Below are 21,049 nucleotides of genomic sequence, written 5' to 3'. Positions count from 1 at the left end.
AAAATGAAATTCTTGATGACTTCAGTCTTTTCTCTATTTATCATCATGTTGCTTTATTGGTCCAGTTGTGAGGATTTTTATTTTCTTTATGTTGAGGTGTAATCCGTACTGAAGTCTGTAGTCTTTGATCTTCATCAGTGCTTCAAGTCCTCCTTACTTTAGCAGGCAAAGTTGTGTCATCTGCATATCATCTGCAGATTATTAATGAGTCTTCCTTCCTCCAATCCTGATATGGAGTTCATCTGCATATACTCCAGTTTCTCGTATTACTTGCTCTGTGTACAGATTGAATAACTGTGGTGAAAGGAATCAGCCCTGACAAACACCTTTCCTGATTTTAAACCAAGCAGTGTCCCCTTTGTTCTGTTTGAACAACTACTTCTTGGTCTGTATAAAGGTTCTTCATGAGCACAATTAAGTGTTCTGTAAAACTTGTTCTTTCAACATTATTCATAATTTTGTCATGATCCACACAGTTGAATGCCTTTGCATAGTCAATAAAACACAAGTAAACATTTTTCTGGTATTCTCTACTTTCAGCCAGGATCCATTTGATATCAGCAATGATTTCCCTCGTTCCATGTCCTCTTCTGAATCTGGCTTGAATTTCTGGCTGTTCCCTGTCATGTACTGGTGCAGCTGTTTTTTGAATTATCTTCGGGATAATTTTACTTGAATGTGATATTAATGATATTGTTAGACAATTTCCACATTCTGTTGGATCACTTTTCTTTGGAATAGGCACGTATATGGTTCTCTTCCTATTGGTTGGCCCGGTAGCTGTCTTCCAGATTTCTTGGCATAGACTAATGAGCACTTCCAGTATTGCATCAGTTTGCTGAAACATCTCCATTGGTATTCTGTCATTTCCTGGAAACTTTTTTTTTTTTTTGGCCAATGCCTTCAGTGCAGCTTGGGCTTCTTTCTTCAATACTGTCGCTTCTTGACCATATGCTACCTCCTAAAATGGATAAATGCCGACCGATACTTTTTGGTACAGTGAAGCTTTGTATTCCTTCCATCTTCTTTTGATGCTTCCTGCATTGTTCAATTTTTTGTCCATAGAGCCCTTCAATATTTCAACTCAAGACCTGAATTTTTCCTTCAGTTCTTTCAGCTTGAGAAATGCTGAGTGTGTTCTCCCTTTTTTGTTTTTCTAACTCCAGGTCTTTGCACATGTTGTTATAATACTTTGTCTTCTCAAGCTGCCCACTGAAATGTAGCCCTACTGTACAAAAATTTTGAGCATCAACAGTTTTAGAGTGGAGATACAGAGAAGGAATACACTGTTAAAAGAGGGGAACAGATACTTTATCTCTCTTTTTCTCAGAAATGGAGAGTCTGAGTGTTTATAAATATTCTAGATTTGTCATCCTTTATTTTGCTACCTGGGTTTTAGTGTCCTAATTACTGAGATTCTATATTCTCTGTCAAATGCATTAGACGTTGACCTTTGGACAATAAAGCTATCTTTTATCTTGTTTATATTTCTCATGGGGCCCATTTAGAAATTCTTCAGCCTTCAGGATTTAGACTTGGAAGTAATATTCTCTCTCAGAATCAAAATCTCTCATATATGATATTACCAATCTTAAGTACTAAAATGTATACAGTGAAATACATCAAACAAATTAACACACACACACACACACATATACACACACGAGGTTTGCCAAATTCTGACTTTTTAAAATGAAATGTGTGAACCCTAGCCCAAATCATCCTTTTTATCGGTGATCTCCCACTGTACTGAATGTTACCACGTGTTACCTCATTGTGTTATCAACAACCCTAATAGTTTCCAGACTTGGACAATTTGATTTTGGATGTGACTTTCAAAACCAATTGAAAGTAGAAACAGCTTTTTCTGACTCGGTGTTTATCTGGAATTAAATGGGCACACTTTTGGAGAATTCCATGTAGATTTAGGAGAGCTGTAAACTTACTTTTCCAAATAGAACTTTACATTAAAAATTGTGACTGGTATGTCATTTTCATCTGTAAAACATATCTCTAAAATCATAGAACAGCTATCTTACATACTTAAATACAGGATATTTCTTACATATAGATAGATACCACATCATCTTACATATCATATTTATCCTACATATCTTACATTCACAAGATAAATTACACATGTATCTTACATAAGTGAAGTGTTTAATTCTACAAACTTCTAAAAGATTTTAAATTGGAAACCCTGGTGGTCTAGTGGTTAAGTGCTACAGCTGCTAACCAAAGGGTCGGCAGTTTGAATCTGCCAGGCACTCCTTGGAAACTCTGTGGGGCAGTTCTACTCTGTCCAATAGGGCCGCTATGAGCTGGAATCAACTCGATGGCACTGGGTTTTTTGGGGGGGGGTTTACACTAAAATTTATTCCCAGTTGTACCTAAATTTTTAATCTTTTTGAAAAATAAATTTTAAAGTGTTTATATTCATGATAAGATGAATGTTTAATTATATAATTCCAATAAGAGTAAAAATTTAACTATAAAAATGTTATAAAGATATTTGCATTGTGTCTTGTGTTTAGTTTACGTTTCTCTTTGAATTTCAGAGCTCTTGGATCTAAACAGAACGTCAGTCTTTCATAGCCCTTTCGGATTTCTTAATCTCCATACAATGTTGCTGGATGAATATCAAGAGCGACTCTTCCTGGGAGGCAGGGACCTTGTATATTCTCTCAATTTGGAAAGAATCGCTGATGGCTACAGAGAGGTATGGAAACACCAAACTGTATTGTGGGGAAAGAAAAGGAAGATTTCTTTTTGCATGAGTGTAACTTGGCTTATTTTTTTCATTGTGTCGCCACTATAAAATTCTGAACTTGAATATTTTATTGAAGTAAAATATTCATTAAAAATGAAATCATTTTGAGAAAAGCTTGTAAATCATTGTGTATGAACTTTTCTGCCACACAACTGATCGCTGTATCTCCAGAAGACTTTTGACTGGTGCATCTGGCATTCCTCTTGCCTGATGGTCCTTGTCACCACACCCACTGTCCTGAGACCAGGGTTTGGAGCATGTTGAATCACCAGCAGACCCTCTGGGCTTTATTGACTCCAAAATCCAAGCTTGAAGAAATATGGATATGTGACCTTGACATAACTTAACTCATGTAGTTTTATGGGTAATATCACTAATTCAGGTGGATGCTCCATAAACTTGGCAGATTAAAGTATGATGTAGAATAGGCAAGTAACCAAAATCTTGGGGAAATGGTTAAATATAGACAGGTGAAAAATGGTTCTTATAGTCTATACTTACGCAGAGTTGAATTGAGCTAAAAATGTTTCAGGCCCATATCAGTTTTACACAGAATTTGCTGAAATATTTAGACCAAAGTATTTTTGGCATAAATGTATGTGTTATGTAGTTACTTCCTTTATAATTTATTATTATTATTGTCAAAATAATCATGTCTATATTTTTTAAAGACATTTTAAAAAAATATTTTGATGAAAAACAACATTCTTTTATCCTTGCCAGCTCCTAATTTCTGGAAAAAATCATTTTAAACTCTTATTGCGATTTCTTGTGGCTCTTTACTCTGTATTTTAACATAACGTTCATGCTGTTTTCTTCCTTGATATCTTTGATTTTAGACAATGTCTGTTGACTTTTTGTAAAAGGAATGAAGATTTCAACTTTCTTCTCTTGCAGTGCTACAGCCAAGACATCTGTGTACCATACTTATCTAGCAGTCCCCCAACCATGTCCCCCATGTGCGCAATATCATTAGACCACAATTCCTGGTTAAATAATAATTAAACATTTACATTTTTAATAGTTAGGAAAATAGTATTCACTGATGACCCACATAAGGTACATTTATCATATTTTTTCTCTTTAAAATTTTCTTTTTTTTCTTGAGATTACAAATCTCTAGATTTTTCCATTTATTTGCTTATTAGATTTTTATGTTACTTTCACTGATTTTTCACTAAACTCTACTGGAGTTCTGCTACTCCTCTCAATATAGTAAAACTCATTAGTTTCTAGTAGTTCCATGTTTTTTGGTTTTTAGTAAGAGATATTGTTCCTGGTCTTCTTGTCTTGGAGTTTAGCTTCACCATCATCCTGGAGCATTCGCTTGAGCACCCACTTGTATAGAATTTCAGCTTCCCAGGTCCCATAGCTTCTTCTCTTTCTGAGTTTAGTCTGCCATTTTGCTGAATTGTATCTTCTACTAGCTTATTGAAGACAGGTTCAAAGTAAAATTTCGAGTTTTGTAAATTTGAAAATATTATTAGCCAAACTTCATGCATAGTTGATGGGTGGTTATAATATTCTTGGTTGAAAATAATTTGCTTCAGAAATTTGAAGATGTTGCTTCGTTGTTTGCCAACTCCCAAAATAGATGCTGAGAAGTCTGGGGCCATTCTCATTTTAGTTTTGTACACAACCTGTTTTCCTAACACCCCACACCCTTACACCTGACCCCATGAATTTAGAATCCTCTCTTTAATTCCTGTGTTCAAAAATTTTCTCATATTTCTTTTAGCATGCATCTTTTTTTTTTTTTTTCATACACTGTGCTAGGAAACAACAGGCCTTTCAGTTCTAGAAAATGTTTTTGTATTATTTCTTTCATATTTTTTCTTCCCTTGTCTTTCTGGGACTCCTGTTATTCAAATTTGTACCATCAGGATTGATCTTCTGATGTTCTTGTTTGCTCTCTGGTTTTTGCTTCTCTTTGTCTTTTTGTTCCATATTTGGGAAGATTTTTTAACAAATGAATTCCATTGCCCAATGATTCTATCGTTTACTTTATATATCCAGTTTCCTTTAAGCTTTAACAAGAAATTTTCTTTCTTGTCTTTTTGTTCCATATTTGGGAAGATTTTTTAACAAATGAATTCCATTGCCCAATGATTCTATCATTTACTTTATATATCCAGTTTCCTTTAAGCTTTGAATTTTGTATAGCAGCTTGTGTTTTTTTCACCCATAAATATAGTACCATCCCTTATCATGTTTAGTATATTTATCACAGTTGTATTAGACTTTTTCTCTAATCCTTGTGATTTCTTTATTCTTGTTTGTTTTTTGCTTTGCATTATTTGTTGTTGCTATTTTTTGGACACTGTTTTACATTTTATAGGGTTTTTCTCAAGTTGTCTGGCCAAACTGCTAATTATACAGACCTTGAACCACTCCTCTTGATTTCACCCACACCCATGCTCATAGGTACCCTTAGCCTCTAATTCCCTGGAAATTTTGAAGTTCTACTGCCATGCTCATAGGTACCCTTAGCCTCTAATTCCCTGGAAATTTTGAAGTTCTGGTTCATGAATCAGCTTGTTTATTGACTCCCCTCACCTTGCAGGCAATTACTGATTTTATCTTTTTCTAGTGTGCAAAGCCAGTCAACAATTGTCCCTGTGATTTAAAACCTCTAAAATGTTGCTGATATTACTTTGGCGTCTCCACTCAAGTTCTACTTGTGCTTTTTGGATTATGCCTTTTTAATTCTTTTACTATCACTTTAGTAGTTGCAGGATGGAGTGGAAGAAAATATTATATTTCACCCTAAGTCTTCCCTTTCTAGCATCTTTAATTTTACTTTTCTCTATAGTTAGTTCTCTTTTGACTTTAAATATATGCAAATTGATCTCTCTTTTTATATATGTGTATATATGTATGCGGCATTGGGTTTTTTTATACACACATATGTATATATATGCAAACGCATATATAACATGCAAATGCATATTAATATATATGCATATGTATACATACGTGTGTGTAGGTATATATATACACACACACGTACACAAACACATAGTAATGTATATGTGTGCATTTGTATGTGTGTATTTATAAATCCTATCTGTCCCCACTCCTGATAAATGCCAGGACCCATTTAATGATTGTGATAATTGATGCTTCAACTGAAGGGCTATTTCTAAGACAGTCAATGAGTTTCTCTTTCATTTCTTGACTGATCTTTTTCCAACTTTAGCCCTAACTTTGGGTGTTCCACATGACTCTCTTTTTCTCTCAGTGAGCTTAATTCTGATTTTTCTGTGAAGAACTATCTAAGCTATGGGCTGTAAGTATGGGGGCCCTATATCGACCTCTTGGAGCCCAAGTGAATTCATAAATGCCAAGAAATTATATAAAAATTTTGAGTATATTGATATTAATAGATCCCCCAAAGGATCTGGCACCCAGAAAGATTAAGTGTCTTTGCACAAAGAAAATAGTTCTTAAATTTTCTTCCTTCGGCCAGGATCCCATGACTCTAATGGAGTAAAAAAAAAAAAAAAACCAAACCCAGTGCAGTCGAGTCGATCCCGACTCATAGTGACCCAATAGGACAGAGTAGAACTGCCCCATAGAGTTTCCAAGGAGCGCCTGGCGGATTCGAACTGCTGACCCTTTGGTTATCAGCTGTAGCACTTAACCACTATGCCACCAGGGTTTCCTCTAATGGAGTAAAAAAGGCCCAGGAATTCACATTTGTAACAAGCTTCCTAGGTGACTCTTATACACACCAAATCATAACAGTTTTCCTGAGCTCTTGATTCCTATGTGGAACTTGGAGCAGACAGCAGCTTCCCACTCTAACGTTGACTCCCTTTCAGAGCAGGGAAAATTGAATTTCTTACTTATTCTCATTTATTGTTTTGGCTTAATTGTACCCTCAGGCCTTTAATACTAGAAAAACTGGCTTTTATGGAGGAAATGACCTGTGAAAACTATATAAGGGCAGGAGACCTGGGGTGTGATGCTGTTTTATGAACTGCATCTTAGGGAACAAAATATAGTAGTATATGGCCATTGGAGCTTCAGGGTACCATCTAGCAAGGATGTCAAGGAAAGTAGCTATAAAAACTATTAAATTTAATAACTTTCCTGCACTCAAGGGTAAATCCTCATTTTTTGGGATCTGAAACTTATATTATTTGGGGGACCACCTCAAGAAATATAATTAATTCAAATTCATAAATTTCAAAATTGCTAAGGCACCTCCCAGGGCTATAGAAGGAAAAAAAAAAAAAAATAGAAGGGGCAGGTGCTAATGAAGAGCCCTGAGGCTTAAGCTTCATTAGCTCTGAGGCAACTTCACTCCACCTGCGTTTGTTATTTTGTACTTTTCTTGCCTGTTTCCACAGAATGGTTAGCAATAAAACTCTAAATAGTCCCTTTGTGTTTGTTTTCAGTAGCAGCAAGATTTAGAATGAGGTCTATTTCATAGACATTCTGTTTAAGAATGAAGGTCAATTCTCTCATACTAAGTTTTGAAAAGTGTTGTGTCTTCTCGTGGGCCAGGCTCTCCTTCTGTCTCATCTTGTACCTTGCTCCCTCAATTGTTTGCTCCCTCTTATATTTTTAATCTTTCCTGATTTGCTTTCCCTAACCCCAGGCTTCTTGATAGCTGCTATATTGAAATTTTGGATGATTCTTTGTTGGGAGTGGGGCTGTCCTGTGAATCGTAGGATATTTGGCAGCATTTTTGGTCTCTACTCAGTAGATGCCAGTAGCATCCCGCCTCTGACACTCCAATCATGACATCAAAAATGTCTCCAGACATTGGCAGATATCCCATTAGGGCAAAACCATCCCCTGTTGAACCACTAAGTCTAGTCCATAATTCCATAAATAGGATCCAGACCCTTCCATAATCAATGAATCCATGAATCCTCCCTTAACCATCTATCCACCTGGTGATACCACGTCCCTCTTGCCTTCTCATGGGATGAAATACCTTGAAAGAATAGCCAAAGCCTATTTTCTCCACTTTCTCATTTCCTATTTATTTCTTAGTTTTTAACATAATTTGAAATGTACTATCTTATACATAAAAGAATATAAAAATTAAAACATAAAGCATGATAATAAAAATAAAGACCTTTGAACCCACTACCCAACTTAACAATGAGAATATCACCAGTGAGGCTACTTTTGTCTCCTTTCTTTTTCTTTCCGCATGCCATCTCTTGCCCAGAGGCGATTTCTACCCTATTTTCCATGTTTATCCTTTCTTTGTTTTTATTTTCTAAAATTATTTGATCATATATGAATTTGTCCCTATAAAGCATATTGTTTAGTATTGCTTGTTTTGAGCTATGTAAAAGTGATATCCTATTTTATGCAGTCTTGTGAGACATGCCTTTTGAAAATTGTTCTATTCAATATTATTTCTTTAATTCAATCATTGTAACTACAGTTCATTTACTATAGAGATAAAATCGTGAATTAGGAGCATAAATCAGCCCTAGGTTCAAATCCTGGCTCTGCACTTATAACATTGGACAAGTTCCTTAACCTCTTTTTGCCTCCGTTTCCTCATTTGTAAGAGAGGATAATATTAGTTTTCCCTGAGAATAAAAATGTATAAATATATGTAAAGTGCCAAGAATAAGTAAGCACTATATATTCGCTCTTATTACTTTGACTTGTGTGTAATATGTTCCATGAATATAGCACAATTTACTTATCCATTTGCTGTTCATGGGTCAGTTAGATGGTTTTCAGTATTTTGCTTTGTCTGTGTTGCTGTGGTCATTTTAGTAAATATCTCTTGCTCTACATATGCAGGAATACCTTGAGGGCGTATATTCAGGAGTGGAATTACTGCTTATAGGCTGTGCTAATGTTCACCTGTGCAAGGTAATAACCAAATAGTGTTCTAACAGTGATTATACAAAGTTAGACTCCTTCCAGCAGTGTATGTGGAGAGTGGATACTCTCCAACAATTCTTCCATTGGCCTACTTGATCCACTTTCCTCACAGTCTTCCCTGATCTATTTGTTTATCCCTGTGCCAGTATCTCACTACCAGAGCAACTGTATTTATATTCATTTATTTTTAATTTTATTTATTTGATTATAATTTTAATAACATTATTATTTCACAATAGGACATATGCAATTATATAACATTAACAAATACTGCCAAAAATTCAATAATATGTATTCCTGGTGAAGTCACTTGGTGACACAAACAGTTTATATTTACTCTGGACTGCTAACCTAAAGGTTGGCAGTTAGAATCCACCCAGCAGAAGAAAAGGCCTGGTGATCTGCTTCTCAGAAACCCTGGTGGCCTAGTGGTTAAGTGCTACAGCTGCTAACCAAAGGGTCAGCAGTTTGAATCCACCAGGCGCTCCTTGGAAAGTCTATGGGGCAGTTCTACTCAGTCCTACAGGGTCACTATGAGTCGGAATCGACTTGATGACACTGGGTTTGGTTTTGGGTTTGGATCTGCTTCTATTAAGATTATAGCAAAGAAAACCTTATGGAGCAGTTCTACTCTGTAACACATGGGGTCACCATGAGTTGAAATTGACTCAGTGGCTACTAACAACAACATAATACCAAGTGGTGAAAAGTATTGTGAGGAAAAATAAAGCAGCATAAGAAGAGAGTAAAGAGGTTGCCGTACTAGTTAGAAAAAGCTATTATGTGAAGGTGATATTAGAGAAAACTTCCAAATAAAATGCTCCATTAGCCATGTTTCAAAGCTCAATAACCAACTGTGTCTCATGACCAACGTACTGGATAATGCAGGGCTAAAGCAGTAACATAAAGTGTGTGGCTGAGATTGATCTGAAGGACCAGATCACTGAAAGACAGGAGAACAGGGCATCGATTGGCCAGGGTGATGATGGATGAATCATCTTTGTGAAGAGAAAGACAGTAATCTAAGTGAAAAAAAAAAAAAAATCTTGAATTAGTGAGAAGGGAGTAGTAAAGGATGATGGTAGGTGGCTGCAAAAAGGAAGGGTAGCAGATATGATCACATGAGATTCAAAATAGCTAGGTTTTTATTTTTATTCTTTTGTCTTAAACCTTTATTAGATAAAGGAGTTCACAGAGAGGAAATTAGTTGGGAAGAGGCAAGAAGGATCCATAAAACATTTGCCTTACATGTGAGTTTAGAGAAAAATAGCCATCACCATTTGGGAAGGTTGTTAGGGAAACGGTAGTCTCAGGGGACAATCTGGTTTTAATTAGAGCAAGGAGGTAAAGGAACATTCAAAAAAGAGGTTGAAGTTACAGGGGATTTTCCTAATGAGAGATCAGTTGATCCAGAGGATTTAACGGAAGGATTTGAGAAGTTTGCGAAGGGTTGGGTCAGATTAGGGGCTGTACAGAGACTTACGGGGATATGAGTCCTGGTATAGATTGTTGACCTGGGGGACTGGGGCTTACCATGGGGACTATAGTAAACAGGGATATGTCGTGATGGATTAGTCCTGATGATCTCTCTAGGGAAGATGAATAACCTTGATATTTAACTTTATTTAGAAAATAGAAGCCATTGGACAGGTTGATCCTCACTCTCCCATTACCAAGTCCACTGTTTCTGCATGGGCTTTTTCTACCTCCCTCCTTGTTACAGTGGGGGCACTCTTTTTCCTTTTGTGGAAAGCTCCTTCTTCCACATGATTTGATATATGTTCTCTCTTCTATACTATCATTTGCCCTCTCTCTACAAAGTTAGCAACAAATGCAGTTTATCATAAGGTTTCTTAAATTTTTTGTGTATCATAGACATCTTTGGCAGTCTGGTGAAGCCTACAGGTCAGAGATTAGTTTATCTATGTTCTCTCTCTAAGTAGCACTTAGCCACTATGCCACCAGGGTTCCACCAGGGTTCTCTCTATAGCTAATTGCAATCTGCGTATTTGAGAATTACTAAGACATCCTGAAAAATATCAGTTTGATTCTTTGGAAAATACTAAATAGTATTTAGTATTTTAGGCATAACATTTTCTTTTTTCCATACTGTAAGAAATAAAAAATGGATATATTTAGTTATTTAAATTATATTTGATGGGAATTTTTAGAAAATTCAATATTTAGTGATAAACTTTCAGTTTAATCAGCTTTGTTTCATAGCTTCTAAGTTTCTGATTTCAGCTGTTTTTTCCCTAAAATTATTCTTATCATTCTTATTTTAAGTTAAAATTATACAACTTAATTTGGATGTCTGTAGATAATGATAACTCTGTTAGGTCACTCTGCTTATAAAAATATTTATACTTTTCACTATTAAACTATATTCTGTTAAAGGTGAAAAAATTCTTGATTTTAAAAATGAATTTAATTTTTTATTGAGCAGGAAAAAATCATTAAAATATAATTTGCATAAAATGTCAGATGACATCTCACATTAACGATAGCATTTGAGTAAATTTCACCCATAAAAAGAACATGCATCAAACCAATAAAGTTTATGTAGTTATAATATTGTTCTAGTTCAGACGCTTTGGGTCATAAGCCTTTCAAATATAAATCTTGTCTATAGGCCAAAAGATTATAATTCTAGCATATAAACTGTTTGAATAATGACAGTCATTATAATTAAGTATAAAGGCTTAAACACTAAGACAGACAACATATGTCAGGTTAAAGACTACCATTTACAGGCCATTAGGACTCCTTTAATGTGTTATATTCAAAATATATTTTCTTGCTTCTAATGATATTTATAGGATATATAATTGAAATAAACATTAATGGATACTGGTACTGGCTACAGGTATAAAATGTAAAAAAGAAAAGCCAAAATTTAAACAAACATTTGTCATTAGAATAATAGAATTAGGAAATGTATATTGGATGGAATTATAATAATGAGTCTTAGTCACATATCTCATGAAGATAGAATATTAACTGGATCCTTCCTTTTAATTTTTCAAAAAATTAAAAGGAATTGATCTTTTTTTTAGACAGTTAAATTACTCCATCTTCGTTCATTTGTTCTTGCTCCTTTAAATTTCTGAGTGTCATAATGTCTTGTAATAATAAGCTGTTAAATCCTTAATCCTGGTATAATTACGAGACTCAATAGGGAGTCCAGAAAAAATTGCTATGTAATTTATTTTTTATTTTATTTTTCTCCATTGAGATATGCAAGAATAGTAAATGGCCTGTTAATGTGCAGTGGGATGATTAAATTATATTGTAAGGGGTGTTGTGATGAATTGATGTGTATTTAGCCTCTTGCTTTTTGTCCCTTTTTTGATTCCAAGAATTTGGAGGTAACATTACACCCTGTTGTTTAACTGCTTTTAAAAATGTTTTGTGCAGAATAAGTAGCTTAATTTTATGGGTTTTAGTTGATACTGAACTCTGGAACAGAACCAAAAGATATCCTGACTGCCAAAACAAATGAGGAAAATCATTTCCCTTACTAGCTTGGCAGAACATTTATGCATTTGGCTTTAACAAAAAACTTTCCATTTCCATTTGGTTCTTTCTTTGTCATCTTTTCTCACCTAAGTGAAAATTTGGATGCAGTCCTGAACCTGTTAAACCATGTTTAAAAAAAAAAAAAAAAAAAAAACAGCAAAACGTTGTAAAACCTATAATTATTTTGTTCCCCTTGAAGCATTCCCATGTGTTGGACTTTACTATGGTGAGCATTTATAATTTAATCCTCTGCCTCTCTCCCTTGTATATCCCCAGAGTGATATGAGTAAGATCCTTTTCTCTCCCCTCAGAAATCCTCCCAGTCTTTCAAAGGCTATTGCTTTGGTTATTGCCAATATCCTTAAAGATTTCTTCCCTGATTAAACCAGAAATTATTACTTGTCTCATTTGCTTGACACTTGATGCAACATTTTCATGTGAATAAATCTTATCCCTTAAACTTTAGCATAAGCCCCTTTAGTTCATCAACTTACAAAGAATGTGATAAGTGTATGTTGATTAATACAAGTCAATCAACAGATATTGAATAAACAGGGACTGTGGTTAAGGCATGGTGCCAGGCAGGCATTGTTAGAGATGAAATAAGTCACTGCTTTGGCCTCTAATAAGAGCTCTAAAATTAAGTACACGGATCATTATAATCTTAGGTAGAGAAAGCGAGACGAACACTATGGAGAATCAAAGGAGGGAAAAATATTTTCTATTGAAAAAGATATCAGAGAAAGTTTTGTTGTGGAATACTTTGTGAAATGTATCTGAAAGAATAGTTTCAGTAATCCTAAACAATTGCCGTTATTAGGAATATACAATATTAGGAACAATGTATATTCCAAGAATCCTAGAAAAGCTTTTTCTTGTCTTCATCATCACAGACATATTTTTTTGTGTATCAAGAACTGTGAAGGTTCTAAGATTTTTACCTTGCATTCAAGTTAGTCTGGTAGAAGATATGAGACTCCTGGGTCAGAGACAAAGGTCTTATAACTCACATCACAGCAGACAGCTTGAGCTTCCTGTTTCCATCAGTTCCCTTGCCACCCAAGTTTCGTAGAGGGGCAATACAGAGTAGCCCAGGTAGATGCTGTGCACATAATGGATATGGGTCACAACTGAGAAACCCTGGGCTCAGGAACTAACCCCCTCTTCAATTTTATAAGGTGGCTGCTAGCAAGCCTCCCTAATCTTTGCCCCGGGGGAGACATTATTTTCCTGGACAGGAAACCATTGTGCCCTTTACCCTGGAAGGAAAGTCTATCTCTACCTTTCAAGCTTATTTGAAAAGATACGCACTGCCATCAAGTTGATTCTGACTAATAGTGACCCTATAAGACAGAGTAGAACTGTCCCATATGATTTCCAAGGCTGTAATCCTTATGGAAGCAGATTACCACATCTTTCTCCCACAGAGCAGCTGGTGAATTTGAATCACCAACCTCTTAGTTAGCAGCCAAGCGCTTTAACCACTGCACCACCAGGGCTGCCTTTTGAAAAGATAGCCTGGGACAAAAAGCTGTCACAAGATGTTTAGAAACACTATGGAGAATTTCCTCCCAAACCAACCAAACAAACAAAAAAAAAACCCAAACCCATTGCCGTTGAGTCGATTCTGACTCACAGTGACCCTATAAGGACAGAGTAGAACTGCCCCATATGGTTTCCAAGGAGAGCCTGGTGGATTTGAACTGCCGACCTTTTGGTTAGCAGCCATAGCTCTTAACCACTATGCTACCAGGGTTTCCTCCTCCCAAACAGGGTGTTTAAATAGTCCTGGAAATAAATGTTATGAAACAATGATTTAGAGGAATACAGGATAATATGTTGAGGTTTTTTTTCAATGACCTGGATACTATTTCAACATTAAAAAGCCGAACTTGGTAAATTTTTTCAAAGAACTAATTGAGTTGTGTAGTACTTAGGAACTATGGAAAGACAGTTTCAATAAGTCATCATTTTATATAAGGAAAAAAAACGAGTAAGGAAGGATACTAAGATTTGAAAAAAAGAGCCCTGCATGTCATAAGTTTGCTGAGAACATAAAGCATTATCCCGAATTATGGATGATGCGTCCTCTGATTTATTCATGTTGATAAGTGAATTAACCATGAAAATCTTTGCAAATGATAGATGATCCTTTATTTAATTTGTATTTTTGTGATGTCTTTCCTGCATTATACGTGATTCACTGGTGGATTTAGTGCTAAAATCAAGACCATCAGTTCTAGGATATTATGTACATGATTTTGGCCTTTGGGTTTGTTTTCTTTGATATTCCTACCTTTTTTTTTTTCTTTCTTTCTTCATCTTTTTTCTTGTGTTGCTACATACAAAAACTCACATGTTTCTATTCAAAAGTTTATATGCTACCCTATGAAAGCAAATGGACACCGAATGCTGAATATTATTAGTGAGAAACTCTTTGGGGGTCCATTAAACTAATAAGAAAATCAAAGTAATATTTTATATTTATAATTTAAATCATAGAATCCTTACTCCTGTGAAAAATCTAATCATATGAGGTTCATCATAGTATAATGATATTATCACAACCTTTATAAATTTCCAATATTTTTATGTACTAGGTACTGGCTTTGGCTACATAGTGTGTGAATTAAATGACAAGCTAGTTTCTTCCACTTCTGGCATATAAATGCCTTACCTGATATTTTATGACCACAGCTTGAAACACAATCATTAAATCATTACCATATTTGGGAGTCAAACATATCCAACAGATGTCAAAAACTAAAATGCCTATAGGAGCCAAGTAAGTGAAAGAAAATTCGAGCATATAAGAAAAGTGCCTACCCCATTGAAAGAAAATATCAAACTTTAAGTCTTATCACACAACAATGCATTCCCACTGTTGCTTGTCTTCAGATGTTTCTAGGGAAACCAGAAATCTGGATTTTTATGTGAAATTACACAATTTCGATTGTTGGCCACTAATTAAAAAAAATTAAACGATGTGTTCACTAGGGCATGAGGGTGGGTTGAGGGAGTGGAGAGATACCAAGGAAGGATAATAGGGCCCTTAAGGGGAAGATTTATAGGATTTTCATTGGCTAATTTTTGGAAGTAGATTGATAAATCTTTCTTCCTTCTATGTCTTAGTCTAGAAGCTCCTTTGAAAACTGTCCACCATGCATCACTCTGCTGGTATTTGAAATGCCAGTGGTGTTGTTTCCAGTATCATAGCAACCTGCAAAGCCATCACAGTGCAACAAACGGACAGAAAATGACATTATGTTTTGTAAAGTAAAACCTTTACTTTATTTTTTTGTAAAGGGCCAACAAAAATGAGGAAAACCCTCAATGAGATGGATTGACACAGTAGCTACAACAATGGCCTCAAACATACCAACAATCGTAAAGATGGTCCAGAGCCAGGCAATGTTTTACTCTGTTATATATAAGATCACCATGAGTTGCAGCACAAAAAGTTAGAGAACCAATAGTATTGTTGGTGAGGACATGAGGATATAGGATTACTGGTGGAATATAGACATGCTGCCATTCTGGAGAGCAGTTTTGTACCACATTCACAGATTCAATATATGCTGACACTATACAGGTACCAAAGGGACATGTACAAAGATGTAGCAATGGTTGATGTGGTATAGATTTGGAGGCAATCTAAGTTCCTATCACTGAGAGAGTACATAAGAAAATGTGAAGGATCCATATCGTGACTATTAAAAATGATTAGAGGCAGCAGACTGATGTATTCATAGGAATATGGAGAGATCTTAAAAACTCATTTCTTAGTGAAAAAGGTAAGAAACAGATGAGATATATAATCCAGTACCATTTACATCAATTAAAAATATATGCACAAAAAGCAGTAATGAGCACTTTATAGTAACACATACAAACAAGTATATATAAGATAGGCACCTTTCAAGACCACTTATGATAATGAGTTACAAACTGAGTAGTATAACAAACTCATACTTCTGCATATGAGTCTGTAAAACAAACAAAATGTCTTAGCACAATGTCTGGCTCATATTATGATTAACCACATAATTTAAGCAAAAAGAACAGAAGCAGCCTGGGGGAAAAATGATAAAGCAATTTCTTTCATAAAGAAAATAAATTCCACTGTTAGCATTTTGTGGAATCCGTCACCAGGTGTTTATTGATTTCTGCCTGCAGTCCCAGAAAAGAGCTAGATACTAGTAAAGATGGAAAAAAAAAATATATATATATATATATATATTCTCTCTTTTCAAGGAAGAAAACTTTTCAAACCAATTTGGAAGCTAGTAAAGTTAAATAATGTTATGAAAATAATCAAAGATGTAGTGTGATTTACTACTGGGTGATACATTTTAAATAAGAAATCAAAAAGTTGTTCATTCTTTAATCCTTTGATGCGGCAAACTTGACCAAGAGTCCACCACACACCAGGTTTTGTGCTAAGTGGTAAAGATGAGGAAGTGGTAAAGAATTCATTGAGGTGCCTGCACTGGAGGCACAAACAGGTTCAGGAGAAAGAGTAGAAGGCAGAGGTGACCACAGGGTAAGCAGAAGGAAAGGCTGGCTTAAGTGTGGTCAGGCACTGATGAGCTGAGACTTAACATGAGCCCTCAAAATGATATTAAAATAAGATTGAGCATGAAACAAAAGCTCAGAGGCAGGTTTCTTAATTATGCAAATAATGAGAAAATGAAAATTCCTGAGTTGTAGGATATGAACGAAATGGTTTTTCAGTTGGTTTGTTTTTATATGCAGTTGCCATAATAGTACATTATCTTTTGTTTCAGATACACTGGCCTAGTACAGCACTAAAAACAGAAGAATGCATAATGAAGGGAAAAGATGCAGTAAGTATTATTCCTTGTAAATCAAACAAATCAATTATATCCCTAGTTAACCACAAACAACTGCCTCACTAAAGTTTTATTTGCTCTTAAAAAAGCTACACGCAATTTAATTCATGAAGAAAAAAATTTCTGTAAATAATCTCAACGTAGAGCTAGAGTGTTTTATTATATTTTGTTCAACTCATGTCTATAAATTTCTTACACTAACATATATTTCTTGGGTATTTGGGAGAAAAATAATTGCAGGTAATTTTTTAATTTGAAGAAAAGCCGAGTGCTTTTTGTGAGGTTTTGCTTTGATATGCAAATCAGGAACTCTAGCAAAACAAATTAAGGGGGAAAAAAAAGAAAGAGAGTAAAAATTTAAGAGAAGTGGGCAAAGGCCGTGCATATGCTTTACTTACTCCAAAGGTTTTAGGCTCTCTGCTACTTAGAGAAGCAACATTCCATTTCTCTACAGCTTCCCTGCTTTGCGCACCTCAGCAGCATCCCTGACACAGTCCCTGACACACTCAAACATGTGTGAGTGTTGAAGAAGAAGGATGACTGACCCACCGTCCCATGCCAGGACACACTCAAACATGTGTGAGTGTTAAAGAAGAAGGATGACTGACCGACTGTCCCATGCCAGGATGAGCTGGCTGATCACAGAGCACACACCTGCAGAGAAAACATGCAGATCTCCTTTTGCAAGTGAACTTACCTTTTTCTCCAGTAAGAAAGAAAAAGACTATGTAGAAGACTAGCACACATAACACCAACTCCTCACTCCCTGTAGCAACTGGGTCAAAGCCAAGGAATGAGTCAACACATTCCTCGCTGCCTGAGTCCACAGCGTGATGCTGACTAATTGAACACACACTTAGCCCTTGTCAATCTGAGCTCCTGTGAGCCAAAATAGGTCTAATTGGCTCACATCAAGATGTGACAGTGTTTCAAGTGAGGCAAAGCAGGTGCTTATAGCAATAGGAGAGCAGGGTATTTTCACCATGCCTGAATGATCAAATTCTATTAACTAAGTGGGTCACCCACAGAATAAAATGCTATGTGAGCGAGAAACTGAAGAAGTAAGTGTGGGTGTCCTGGATAATCAGTTCAGTTGCTCACTCTCTGTTTTTGCCGAGGGCCTGCTATCATCTGAATCACTTATTGTGAAGTGGTTCTACGGCCTTTTCATCCTAATACAGTTGTATGAGAGACTTCAAAGTGCTGAAATCACAGTCTACCCTTACACACATTATATTTACTGATTATTGCATGCGTTGATCTCAGGGTAATAGTTGGCACTAAAAGGGCTGATCATTTCTCTCATAATATATATGAAATAGCAATGTCTAATTTGCCATCACCCATCTGTCAGTTTGCCATAGTATGGTGGCTTTCATGTTGCTATGATGCTAGAAGCTGTGCCACTGGCATTTCAGATACCAGCACAGTCACCCATGGTGCATAGGTGTCAGTGAGGCTTCCAGCCTAAGACAGACTAGGAGGAAAGGCCTGGCAATCTACTGCCAAAAACTAGCCTGTGAAACTTTATGGATCACAGCAAAATATTGTCTTGATACCTTGCTGGAAGATGAGCCCCTAAGCTGGAAGGCACTACACAATAGACTGAACAATGGATCATGAAGATGGCACAAGTCCAGGCAATGTTTTGTTCTGTTATATATAAGGCTGTTATGAGTTGGAGTTGGCTGGATGGCAACTAACAGCAACAGTTTGCTAGGAGTGTGTTAGCTAGAATTTATTTAGCCAAGTTGGTCTTGAAACAATTTAAATTCTTTTTTTTTTATTCAGCATACTCGTTATAGTACCCACCTAATGATTGATTTATTAAAACTCTATAAAGCATTTAGTACATATAAGGTATTGTGTTTGATTAACCAGGAAATTTAAAAAAGTGTAAAATAAAGATTCTGTTCTCTAGAATTTTGGTCCAGTCCAAGTGTCAGCAACCTAGAGCTCCTGATCCAAATGTGGCCTGCCATCTATTTTTGTAAATAAGTTTTATTGTAACACAGAAACACACATTCATTAACATATTATGTATGAGCACTTTCATGCTACAACTGCAGAATTTAGCAGTTGAGACAGAGACCAGATGGTCCCCAAAGCCAAATATCTGATCCTTTACAGAAAACTTTTTTTTATTATCCAGCCTTTTACAGAAAAAGTTTGCCATTCTTTGGACTGTAATCTAACAATTCCAGAAAACTAAACCAAACCCCTTGCTGTCGAGTCAATTCTGACTCTTAGCGACCCTATAGGACAGAGTAGAACTGCCTCATGGGGTTTCCAAGGAACAGCTGGTTGATTCAAACTGCTGACCCTTTGGTTAGCAGCCAAGCTCTTAACCACTGTGCCACCAGGGCCCCAATATAACAGTAATAGTTTTAAAATATTACTTCTATTGGTTTGCCTTCTATTTACTTGAAAATTGTCTATTAAAATGCCTTGTGTGAATCTGTAATTTTGAGGATATGACTTATTTTTCCAAATGTCAAAATTATGTAATGCCCTAAAAGTCTGCATGTATTTTCTTATAGGTACTGAAGCTTTTTTCTAATTATTTTTTTTCTGACTGGATGCTTACCATTGTTCATATTGTACTTACTTAAGAAAAAAATAGCAGCATTGGGAATAACTTAATTCCTCAGTGGAATATACTGTCATGCAAATCTTTACCCTTGAATAAAATTCTGAAGAGTGCTTTTTTTTCCCCCAAGTGTGTATTAGAAAAAATGAAAAACACTATGCTCCCATTATAAAATGTAATTCATACATTACTGCTAGCTAAAATATGCACGAGCCACCCCAGTCCCTTCTTCCACTAGACTTGTCCTCTTTTTAATTTACTCCTTTAGGGTTAGGAAAAACAAAAAAACAAAACAGGACTGAATATTTTTATTACAGTAACCAATTCCTTTCTTTCTTTCATTTTTCCTGCTTTAGAGTGAATGTGCAAATTACGTTCGGGTTTTGCATCACTATAATAGGACACATCTTCTGACCTGTGGGACTGGAGCATTTGACCCGCTTTGTGCTTTCATCAGAGTCGGATATCACTTGGAGGTAAGACAGTTCCATACGTTGCTATCAATAAAAGTTATGCTTGAGGCAACTTTGTTTTTAAGAGAAAATGTGTGGCATTTCTTCTCAGGAAAGATGAAAGTATTTGTGATGTCCTGATTCAGTTTGCTTGAGACAGAGAAGGTATCTTTGTGAACCGTCATTACAATCCTTGTCAGCTGTAACACCTATAAACCAATTGATTCTTTATAATTCATTCACTGAACAATTTTATTGACTTATTTTGTCAATTTAACAAATATTTCTTAATATCAAACCACTCTCTGTTGGGTTCTTATTTATGTTTTCATTAGTTTGGAGGTATATATTTGGGACATCTGGAAAACTTGTCTGCACAAGGGTGGGAAAATCAGATGGTCCTTGAGGGCATAAGAGTATAGACTGCTACCATGTTTTATCAGTGTAGTGTATATTTTCTCACTGTATTTATATCTAAAAGCATATGTCTATCGTTTCTTTACTATATGGACTAAATTAATCACACAAATGTGTTTTGCACCAGAGATAATCAATAATACACTATGATTTTCTATATGTAGTTTGCACACATAGTACAGTAACTAGCAGCTCATCTATTTGAGTTTGGATATTGTCTTCTTCAGAATCATAAGGGTTATACGTATACCCCTTAAGCTAGTACAGATGTCTTTGAAAATATGTTCAAAACTATACCCAGATAGTGTTGTTATCAGGGTAGTTCACATTTGAACTTTAGACTAGTAGTGATGCATTTTTCTAGTTGTTTATATTCTCTAGTTAAATGTTTTGTAATGTGCTAGAAAGAGATTACTATTTAGACATAACAGGATTCTTGTCTTATGGAGTCATATGTTTTACATATTATCTCACCAATCCTGTAGAGTTTTAAACCTTTATTTTCAATGAATATTGCAAAAATCTCTTCAGGTGGTAATACTCAAGTATCCAAAATAGATGGAAACATCCATGTTAATAT

General features: G+C 35.5%; 1 protein-coding gene across 1 annotated transcript in view; it reads left to right on the top strand.

Annotated features, from left to right (window-relative positions):
- Positions 1-2,244: 2,244 nt before the first annotated feature.
- The window catches only part of SEMA3E (semaphorin 3E), a 106,650-nt gene continuing 87,845 nt past the window's right edge, over positions 2,245-21,049 (top strand). The window contains exons 1-3 of the mRNA XM_064289933.1: positions 2,245-2,722; positions 16,945-17,004; positions 19,957-20,076. Of these exons, the coding sequence (XP_064146003.1) occupies positions 2,627-2,722; positions 16,945-17,004; positions 19,957-20,076 (276 nt within the window). The 5' untranslated portion in view covers positions 2,245-2,626. The remainder of the gene's footprint in view (positions 2,723-16,944; positions 17,005-19,956; positions 20,077-21,049) is intronic.

The sequence above is a fragment of the Loxodonta africana genome, chromosome 8 (assembly GCF_030014295.1).
Source record: "Loxodonta africana isolate mLoxAfr1 chromosome 8, mLoxAfr1.hap2, whole genome shotgun sequence".
NCBI lineage: Eukaryota > Metazoa > Chordata > Mammalia > Proboscidea > Elephantidae > Loxodonta > Loxodonta africana.
The sequence above is the reverse complement of the archived record's forward strand: the minus strand, read 5'-3'. Positions and strand labels throughout refer to the sequence as shown.